The 10,612-nt window shown below is 40.9% G+C and overlaps 1 protein-coding gene across 1 annotated transcript in view; it reads right to left on the bottom strand.

Moving 5' to 3' along the window:
- The window catches only part of LOC118431494 (peptidyl-prolyl cis-trans isomerase FKBP9-like), a 13,641-nt gene extending 3,696 nt beyond the window's left edge, over nt 1–9,945 (bottom strand). Inside the window, exons 1-6 of the mRNA XM_035842736.1 lie at nt 9,643–9,945; nt 6,616–6,761; nt 5,337–5,506; nt 4,550–4,714; nt 2,022–2,221; nt 658–803 (exon numbers count right to left, since the gene is read on the bottom strand). Coding sequence (XP_035698629.1) covers nt 658–803; nt 2,022–2,221; nt 4,550–4,714; nt 5,337–5,506; nt 6,616–6,761; nt 9,643–9,824 — 1,009 coding nt within the window. The 5' untranslated portion in view covers nt 9,825–9,945. The remainder of the gene's footprint in view (nt 1–657; nt 804–2,021; nt 2,222–4,549; nt 4,715–5,336; nt 5,507–6,615; nt 6,762–9,642) is intronic.
- Between the last annotated feature and the right edge of the window lie 667 nt (nt 9,946–10,612).

Genomic DNA, 10,612 nt, shown 5'->3' on the forward strand with positions numbered 1-10,612 from the left:
ACAGCAACTGCAGTGTTTGGGACCACTAAACGCGACCTACGGTTACTGTGACTCCTGGCCGGCTACACTCCTCTGGCCGGCTTACTCCTCTAAGTTGTTCCATTTCTACGGTTTTCCAGCGACCCGGAGTCTGGTAGAGACTAGCATCTCGTGTCTACCAGACTACTAGTATAATATAGCATACGCTGTCGATATGGAGTATATTTGCCAGGGGCGGGGTCACCATAAGCATTTGCTGCGTTGAAAATATTACCCTTCGCACGGGCTGACTCTCCTGGCTAATCATATACAGTACTAGCACTCGTATCTCTATACCCGTGCTTGCCGAAGTGTAAAATATTGCGGAGAGGATAGGAGAGACTCGGGAGCTATAATACAAGGATAGAAATCTACTGTCAAACTGCCTAAAGTTGGCTAAATAATCAGCCTACGTCACATTTTCAAAACTGTGAGCTTTTGGGAACGAAAAGCCGCCAGACTTAAACTATTCTGTTTACGTACACACTGAGACTTAAACAGAATAGTCATGGGCATTATTTTTGCATATTTTTACCGTGTCTATATTTCGATTTTTCGTTTCCACAAACAGCTCGGACGGGCCCTGGTTTGGAAGTGTGACGTTAGCCTAAGGCCGGCCTGGTGGAAGCTTGTACGCACCGACGCCTTTTTCTCCGTATGCCAGATGAGGAGGGACGGTGATCTTCCTCTTCTCCCCCGCACACATCCCCCTCAGACCCGTGTCCATCCCCTTGATGACTTCGCCCCGGCCCAGGATGAAGTCAAAGGTGTCGCCGCGGTCATGACTGAACAAAAAAAAGCAACGTTATAAGATAACTGTAAAATTTTAGACCTTAAATAGGTATAAAGGAGGCCATTTACATCAGGGCACTCGAGCCATCACTGAACAGAGACGGTGGACGTTATAAACTTCCTGGCACTTTTTGCCGACGTCACCTATTCGATAGATCACGTGTTAATAAAATCACGAAACTGTGAATCTCGCTAGTTTACGTTCTGCTCAAAATTTGATCCATGTATACCTTTGTATTGGAAGAAAGTTTAGCATTGTTCTATGATTACTACCAACACAGATGAGCTCCCATGATAATGGCTGTAAATAGGCCACGGCTTACAAGCAAACCAGAATTCGAGCTATCAAAACCGGAAGTCGCAAGGGGGCCCACGTATGAAATACAATCCATCCATGCCTTCTTGGTTATGCTATGCCGTTTAGCCACAAAATAAGTATCCACATACAAACGCTTTCGACAACCGTAACATTCATGCCGAAGGTCACAAAACTACGCATACCATCATACCAAGTATGGAACAATGTCATAGAATTAATAAGCGCGGCGCCGGCCGGCATTTCAATACTGTGTTGAAATGTCTTGCACCACAGCCACAGCGTTCTCGTTTGACTGATATCCCTTTGTTGACCCCCGGGGCCCGCCTTCCCAAACACTGACCCTGGCCTGTCTGCAAACAAACAGTCGACCCACACATCTGTTTGAAAATTTATGCGGATCAAGCGTTCAGTTCGACAAAGAAAGGGGAGATCCACAAACTCTTGATACTGTATGCTGGCATGCATGTGGAAACAACTACATTTGCCTATGCAAACCACCAAGGCATCTCAGTAAATATTGCAATGGGTCGTATTACACAACAATGAAAGTGAGTCTACAGACGCCTTTAACTATTCCTGAGAAAAAAGTAGAAACCCTGCCAAAATGTCAACATATGACCAAATACATAAAATGAAATACAGTTTTCCATGTCTTAAAAACTAAGAAGCTAACCTCCTTGGATAAGAGGCACAGTTGTCGATATCACTGAATCATGCATATCTTATAATGTGCAATAAAAGTATTCAATCATCAATCATTGCTAGAATGAAGGTTCTTTTGGATCCTCGAGCTCCTTGATCCTATATAAGTCAAATTTTAAGCCCATTCCTTCCATCCAATCCTGAGCCCTCCCCATAACTTCTCTGCCACGTATGCCTCAGTCATACCAACCTGGAGTCAAACTTCTTGCCGTCTGGGAAGGTCCCGTTGTAGTGATACCTCAGGAAGTAGCCTTCTCTGGAGACGAAAATACACCGCTTGGGCTTAAACGTCACCTCAATCTCAACCTCCGAGAGATCGTCCACAGCTAAGGCTGCAAAGATTTGTAACGCAACGGCAAGGGTGACAACACGGGAAACCATCTTTGGAAACTTTTAAATCCGAGCTCAGAGGATGTCTGTATACAGAAGCAAGACTTGGCATACAAATATTGGCACGGTGCCCCGAGTTCAACTTCTTGGAACAAACTATCATTCGAAAGGGGTGTTCTTTAATCTTTGATAAGCGATGTGTTTAGAAATTACATGAAACAAAAATTCCTTGTGTCGCTGAATATCTAGGGGTTTACATGATCAAACTCAATGTGGCCTTTTCTCGCACACAAGGGAAAGCTGTGGGGAATGCAGAGAAAAGAATCTCGCGATGTCAGCCACTTATGCCCTCTGCACTGATTCCAGATGGCAACGATTAAGAAGGGGGAGAACCAGTAGTTATACAGGGGGTGTTAACGACTAAGTGGGCTGCCACGTCACCTTAACTAGGGCGCCAATGCGCATGCGCTTAAGGCGATACCCTTCAACTTGTAACCGCGTTATTAGTATACCGAGTTATTCGAACAAGGAAGACCATATTGTATGTGCTATTTTTATGATATTATTCTTTATTTGAGCGTTCAAAAACGGCCCGGGGACAAGTCGCACAAGGAAATTCTTTATTATGGGAACCCCCCAAAATTACATCTTCATCAAGAATCCTCATGCGATTTTGCATATAAATTGTTCGATTTATGAAATAATGATGTAAATGTGCTAAAATAGCACATTAGATGTCAATATTATACAGGTTACCTTATCCAGATTATTTCCACTTTCAACGATATAATATTGCTTAGGTTGCCTTTAAGTTCTAAGCGAGATAAAAGGATGTGAACCTAGGAGATTGATTACTTTTCAGTTTCATTTGTGAACGCCTCCTTTCCCTCCGACGGCTAAATTAAGTTCTTGCAGTTTTTGTTCCCTTTATACAGTACGATTACGAAGGTTAGACATTGAGGTACTCAATATTTAAAAAGGCAAATAATGTCCAAAAGGAATCTTGATGAAATGGCTTATGTTTTCTCCAGATTACGGCTGTATGACTTGGAAGATAGAAAATTGTGACGCTCTTCATTTTCTCTTGTTCGTTTCTTGTGAAGTACACGACATAGTACATGTATATGTACAAGGTGGATCTTTCTTGAACTAAGAAACAAACACAGAATATAGCAGGATTCGACCTTCTTTACTTTCTGTATCAAAAAACGTACAAAATGTTAACAAAATACCACTCTGCAGACAAAATGCTGTACACTTGAAGAAACATTCAATCCACTATGTAAATCGTATCCACTAAGCTTGGTAAATTCGATAGAAAAAATAACACTGCCATTTTTACATAAAATATTGCAGTAAAAGTCACAACCACATGCTGCCAGTAAGTTTGAATACAAAATGTAGCTCCCGATTCGTTAACCCAACATACACATTGTTTGAGAACTTGAATACAAAATGTAGCACCAGATTCGTGAACCCAACATACACATTGTTATAAGTTGGGAAGGCAACACATCGAAATAAGGCTGTACTAGAAACATATGCTTACATTCTTGTTCTTAGTTACCTAACGCTATACATATAGCTATAAAGGAATGCAATTTACTTACAAGCAGCAAGACAGCTGACTGTTGCCGTAACTTACATTCTCAAGATATTTCCACTTTTATGCATATGTTTGAAAACTACTGTTACCTTTTATCGCAACAACTTTCCCATTCTTCTCATGTTAAAAATCTCAGTCACACGTTCTCAAAACTAGACATATGGCTTACATGTATCAACCGAACATGAAGAACTCATATTTCTATAATTTGAAGAAATCAAACAGCTTAATTAAGCAAGTGAGAAGTGTTAACAATAATACTGACTCATTAATATACAGATATCATTTGCACTTCTGCAGCACTAGTTTCTTAAATTACAACAAAAGTTTCTTCTGCCAATTAATAAAGGCAATTCTTCAGAACATGATTTTTTAGAGGTCAAAGTTACAGTATGGGTTCATGGTTGTCATAAAAAATGGCAAATTTGGGCATGAACTGAAGCAATCAACTTAAAATAATGCGGTGTGTAAAACAGCATGAGGGCTTTCACAATCAAACAAATATCAAAAGTCTTGACAAAGCAAATAAAAATTGAGGGGTCTACAAATAAAAACTATAGGGTGAGTGGGGAACACAATTATGTACTCTTTGAACACAGAATATAGAGGGGTGACTGAATAAAAAAAAGCATAGTTGTGACTAACTTAAGAAATCATCTGGCAGCTGCAAAAATAGTGGACATTTTTTCTTACTTACAAAGCTACTTGTTACCTAGACTATAGTTGAACATCTATCGGACATAGATGTTCAGTGGCAGAGACATGTTACTGGTCGATAGTTAGAGCTCATCGTGGTCTTTGGGGCCGGAGAATTCCGCGTAGGAGATGACGCCGTCGTCATCTTGGTCCTGGAAGTGGAACATGTCCTCGATGAGGTCGACTTCCCTGCGTCCCGGCAGGAATTTGCCTTTCTCAGCGCTGACTTGTTCGTAGCAGTACTTGGTAAACTGGAAACAAAATGTAGACAGCATGCCATTAAACAAGGGCTTAAACATTGGAAAACAAGGAAACAATTTGAAAGGCCCCCAATTGACTTTGACCATTCTCTTCCCAAAACCTACCCAACTATGAAATATCATCGCATTTGTTGGCCAAAGTATGCAAATATATAGAGAGACCAAAATCAAGACCTCCAGTTTAACTTCCCTTCATGGAGGTAACAATGCTTGTATTGTAAGTGTAAGGATAAAAACATGGTATCCAAAGGCATGTAGATATGTGCAATCTCCACTCTCCATTTAGACAACAGATGACACAGCAAACATTCCCTTTGTGAATGTGCATCTGAAATGTTGTTTTCTGCTTTATAAGTAAACATTTGATATTGTCATAATGCCCTTTATTCTGTCTTAATTTTGTCTTATTTGTCTCTGAACTTACTAGTAATCCATTGGCTCTTTCCTGAGTGACAGATCTATGTTCCGACAACCCTGTATGTTCAAGGGTAAGGGGTGTCAGAAAATAGGGTTGTTGGAACATATGAGTGCTGGTGTTACCCTTTCCATAACAGATTGACTAGGCTGAAAAGGCTTGTTCAAGAAATCATACAAAATGAGAAGATTTTTTTACCTCGTCTTTGGTGACGATCTTGTCCTTGTTGGCATCCATGTCCCCGAAAGCGTTGGTGGGAGTCTCCCCCAGCCACCAGAACAGCACGTTGGGCACCTCCTCAGTAGGGTCTCTGACCTCGACCATCTCCACATCAAACACCAGGGTGGCACCAGACGGGATCACACCATCTGCGAAAACAAGAAAAACAGGACATAAATACAATAATATATTCATAGGTGAATCGAGACAGATTACCAGGTCTTAGGAAATGTTAACATATTTGTCTTGGGCCCTACAGTTTGAATCAGAGTTTATATGCAATCTGTTATGAGTTCTGCCTGTACTTTTGTAGATCCATTCGTATAGGTATCTGTCACTTTTTCCTACACCACCAAAGGCAAGTTAGCCTCTTTGGCTATTTGAAAAGATCAATAGGTTTTGTCACAGGCTTCAATAACCTGTCAAATAAACCTTTACAGGTCTAGTTCTACCAGGATTGTCTTCTCAAATCTTATTTTGCATTTTGGTATTCATTCCTTTACTTGCTTTGTATTTACATATCATTATTTGTTCTCACAGTGGCATGAAAATAAAACATAAGTGTGCTGAATCACACAATCTAGTGAAATACATGTACCATAAACATATTCATGATGGCACCACATGGGATCACTGCATGAGAGATCAAACAACAGGAACATGAACAAAAGTAGCCTGGATACCAGACCCCAGTCCGAAATAAAAGATACCCCATACGATAGATATTTTTAAGATCGGACTGAGGTCTGGTATCCAGTCTCTCTTGGCAAAATATTAATGGCGCTGCAACATTTCAGCAACACTTTGCCAATTCTTCATTTTTTGGCGTAAATCCAAAGAAAACGTTTGCTGTGTTTGAAGTTTGCATTTCTACAATACTAGAAGAGGTCACTACAAAGACCACCAAACAACAAGAATTTGGCCTGATCAAGACACAGTTTTCCTGGATATCACAGAAATCTGTGCAGGGCAGATCTTAACACTTTGCAAAAGTACCTGGTCCGTGGGACACCCATGGCATGAATTATGATCTTGTCATGTGACTAGATCTTTAAATGTAAATTGTCGTGGACTCCCTCTCAAGCAAATACCCTGGACTTGTCTGTGTTAAGATTGCCAACATCTGGACACTACGACAAAATTTCATCTAGACACAGAAAATAACTGTCGGCAACCAAATGTTGGGAAAAACTGTGTCTGGTTCGGGCATTTGTTTATTGTAAATATACAGTACTAAAATGGTCCAGTATCAACATACCAACTCCAGAGTCTCCATAGGCCAGGTGAGGAGGGATGGTGATCTTTCTCTTCTCCCCCGCACACATCCCCCTCAGCGCCTGGTCCATCCCCTTGATGACCTCCCCCTTGCCCAGGGTGAAGTCGAAGGTGTTGCCGCGGTCGTGACTGAACAAAAATGGGGTCAACTGGGATTTAACAACATTTCAGATACCTGTGGGGAAAACACAACAAGGTAAAACCCAAATTAGCAACAGAAGCAAGGTTACTTGTGCAAAGATCTAAAACTACTGTATGCAATATTCCGTGTCGACCAGGCCTCTCTCCAGCATCTATATAGTGTCTTATTGTTATTTGCGCAAACTTTCTCCAGATGTACAATTTTCTCCCTTTTCCAAACTCCTTGACAAATTCAAAACACAGAATGGATCCAAGCCCAACTCCTGACAAAATCAAAACTATTTGACACTTGAATGATGATTTGACACTTGAATGATGATCATGGTGCAAAAATATTTGAATTTTGACTTGACATATTTTTTTTTACATATGAAATTTGCCATCAAATGTTCCAACCCCAGGGATGGTATGGAGCTTTGCTGGAGATGCAGAGAGCCCTGGTGCCAACAGTGTTTTCTATTCTAATCAAGTTTGCACAGACCACTATATGGCCTGATACTGATAGTGCAACTGCATACTAGAAGTAGAAAATTTTGAGATAAATGATCAGCTTCATATGTGTATTGTGTAATGTATCTAGATACTATCTAGAGATACATTACACAGCCAGTGAGTGATTGAGTGATAGAGGTTCAAACAAATAAAGGTTCAAACAAGGGAAAACCATTGGCATGTAGTGGTATCAGAATGATTGATCTCCAAGCTGATGTTGGGATGGAAAGTTGGTATCTTTTTTCTCCATTATGGCCACCACGTGTGTTGATACAAATCACAACATTTGCTTGGAGATTGTGATGTTAACATATAAGTATTCATGATTAAAGCTGGCTTGCGGCTTGAAATGACATTAGTGAAAGTGTAATAATACAGTGACTTCTCCACTTACTACTATACTACAGAATAATTTCAATCACACTTGGAAACCTTCTCTTGCTCCCACACAAAGAAAGCACATAAATCATAAATCAACAGCACTTTTTTTCGCATAATTGCCTTATTACAGTTAATAGCACTGGGTAAACACAGCTCTATTGTATTTGTGGACAAAGGGAAGGAAAGACTCCATGTAGAGATAACAGTCTCCTGTTGTTGTTACAATTTCATGGTAGCTCTAATTAAATGTAAATCATGCAGCAATTGTCAAGGACATGACTGTCATGGTAGATCCAATCAGACTGCACTACATATTCAGTGACAGATAAAAATGCAGACCACTAGAAAGATATGAATTCCTGACACACACAAAAACGAATACTGTAAATGCAAAAATGTTCGCAGTGGATTAATGTTCGCGGTTTTCGCAGCGGCTGCTCCACCGCGAATTTAAAACCACTGCGAACAGTTTTCCATAACAGTAAGAGACTTCAGTGCATGGTGCTACCGCGAAATTAAAACCACCGCGAAAAGTCCATTTTCCCGCTACCGCGAAATTAAATCCCCGCGAACTTAAATGCATTTACAGTACTTGGGGCCATCCCTGCATCTGCTTGGAGATTAAGTTAACACTCATCATCATCATCAAGATAGCACTGCTTGCTTGGTGTAATGAAGGTGTTTGCATCACAAATTTCTTATTCAAAATTATAAAGGAATTTCAAAGTGACTGGAAATAATTGTATACTATAAGTATAACTAATTAAGGTAACTTGGAAGACATTCTAATTTGCTGGTCACATAAAATCAGAATTGACGACTAAAAGAATGCCACTCAACAGCCTCTTAAACTGACCAGTCTAATCTCCCAAGTTTGAATTATAACTGTAGGGTTGAAAAAATTCTGCAAGCTGGCAAATTGTTTTGCATCTACCAAAGTCCAACCCCCATGGTTTTCTATAGTGCCACATATGCATTTATTTACCCCATACAGTGATGATACCTAGAAAACACTGCATAATGCAGTTCAAAGCATTGAGAAATTATGTAGCGTTGGGAAACTACAGTATGCAAATAGACCAGCCATTGTAGCTGGCAGAAAGAATGTGTAACTTTTCAGATAGCGGGCATCTGGCCAAAATTAACAAGTCCCAATTAAAGTTAATTACAGACAGTCAACGTGATAATTAATGCATTCCATGACACATTTCCAAAGGTAAAGTTTTGCAGAAAAGAAAAATGACTTTGGCAATCAAATCTTTGTGTAAACTTTTAAGTCTACTTGAAAGTGGGTCATCTTAGGCAGTACAGCGGAGATACTTCAGAGTAAACTTGGCAAAGAATGCGTCGGGGCGGATCGTTATTTCCGCTTGCGGGGTTTCCTTGCACGGGGGTCAGAAAACTGCGTATGTGGCACTGTAAGGTGACCGCGGCGGGGGGGGGGGTGTATACGTAAGCAAAAGAAACAAACTATGCGTTTCAAATTTGAATTTGGGATTGATGAATAAATCGCAGCCAACGAGGACTTAGAACCAAGCAAAGAAGAATTAGAATGAAAAACTCTATCTCAAAGTACCGCTCAAAACATAATTTACCCCCCCCCCCCCTCCCAAAATTAACAACTTACACGACAAAAAGTTCGTCTACATGACTTCCTATCTTGTTCCTGTGATAATGCTGGTTTTATACTCGTCTGGCAAAATGGCAAAAAACGTTTCACTTCATCTGGCCATTTTCTTTCTTTCTAGTTACTTTGCACACGAAAGTGGTCCCGTTGGAAAGCATTCGACTGGAAAGAGAAACGTCAAAAAATTATATCTGTCAAAACCCAATTTTGCAGACGACGCCATGGGCAAAACGCCAAGTCTTCTTCATAAACGGCATACATAAAGTGACGACCTTGCGGGTAAAAAGGAGCGGCAATGCTGCACTAGATGGTAAGAACCCTCCCCCCTTCCATGTGAGTGCCACGTAGGCTTCTTCTAGCGCTACCAACCTGGAGTCGAACTTCTTGCCGTCTGGGAAGGTCCCGTTGTAGTGGTACCTCAGGAAGAAGCCGTCTTCGGACTTGAACGAACATCTCTCCGGCGTAAACGTCACCTCAACCTGAACTTCTTCCGTGGAGAGGCCCGCCAGTACCTGCACGACGGCAGCGAGGATCGCAGCCATGAAGACCATTTTTAGGAACGTTTTTGGGGAGCGAGAAAAGATGGCTGTCTGTTCTGGAGAGTGGGAAGTCAGATTGTGTCAGCTTGCCCCGCATGCAAATCAGTCTGCGGTGTCTGGTTGCCAAAACCGCAGACAGGGAACAGACCCCGGGACAAACCAATAATGTGTACAATAGGGGTGTTGTATACACAAACGCTTTTTGAAAGTTTTGTATCAGAACGCAAATTTACTCATCCTACCGTACAGTTATAATGCTTCAGTCAGTTGTTCCTGTAACAAGTGATTCTAGATGGTGTATCAAGTGTTTTATTGGCTTAGAAATACAACAGAAGAAATAAAGTTATTTTGTTCTTGAAAATGTGGTTCAGTCGATTATTCAACTCCATGTGGGGACGATTAGACAGCGGGGAACCGTTAGTGCTTTGCGTGGATCGGGAATAGATGCAAATCAGTGCCACGTCACATTTTTCAGGTCCACGTTGAGAAAATAAATGAATTCATGAAGTTGTTGTGTTTTCTTATCGGATCAGTAATTTCTATGTCCAGCTGACGAAGCAAAGTTAGTGTAGAAGGCTGGCGTGTTTACTCAGCTTCAGGGCCATAGTATAACCAATGAGGTTATATAGACCCATATAAGATATCAAACCTCCCTGGCTGGTATAATAAATAAATCACGATACACAGCGACCAAGGACCTAGCCTGGATATCATACCCCAACCTCAAAATATATCTTTCGTGTTGCACGATAGATACTTGAGATCGGGCTGGGGTTTGGTGACCAGGCTACCAAGTACTC

Source organism: Branchiostoma floridae, chromosome 15, assembly GCF_000003815.2.
Source record: "Branchiostoma floridae strain S238N-H82 chromosome 15, Bfl_VNyyK, whole genome shotgun sequence".
Classification (NCBI taxonomy): domain Eukaryota; kingdom Metazoa; phylum Chordata; class Leptocardii; order Amphioxiformes; family Branchiostomatidae; genus Branchiostoma; species Branchiostoma floridae.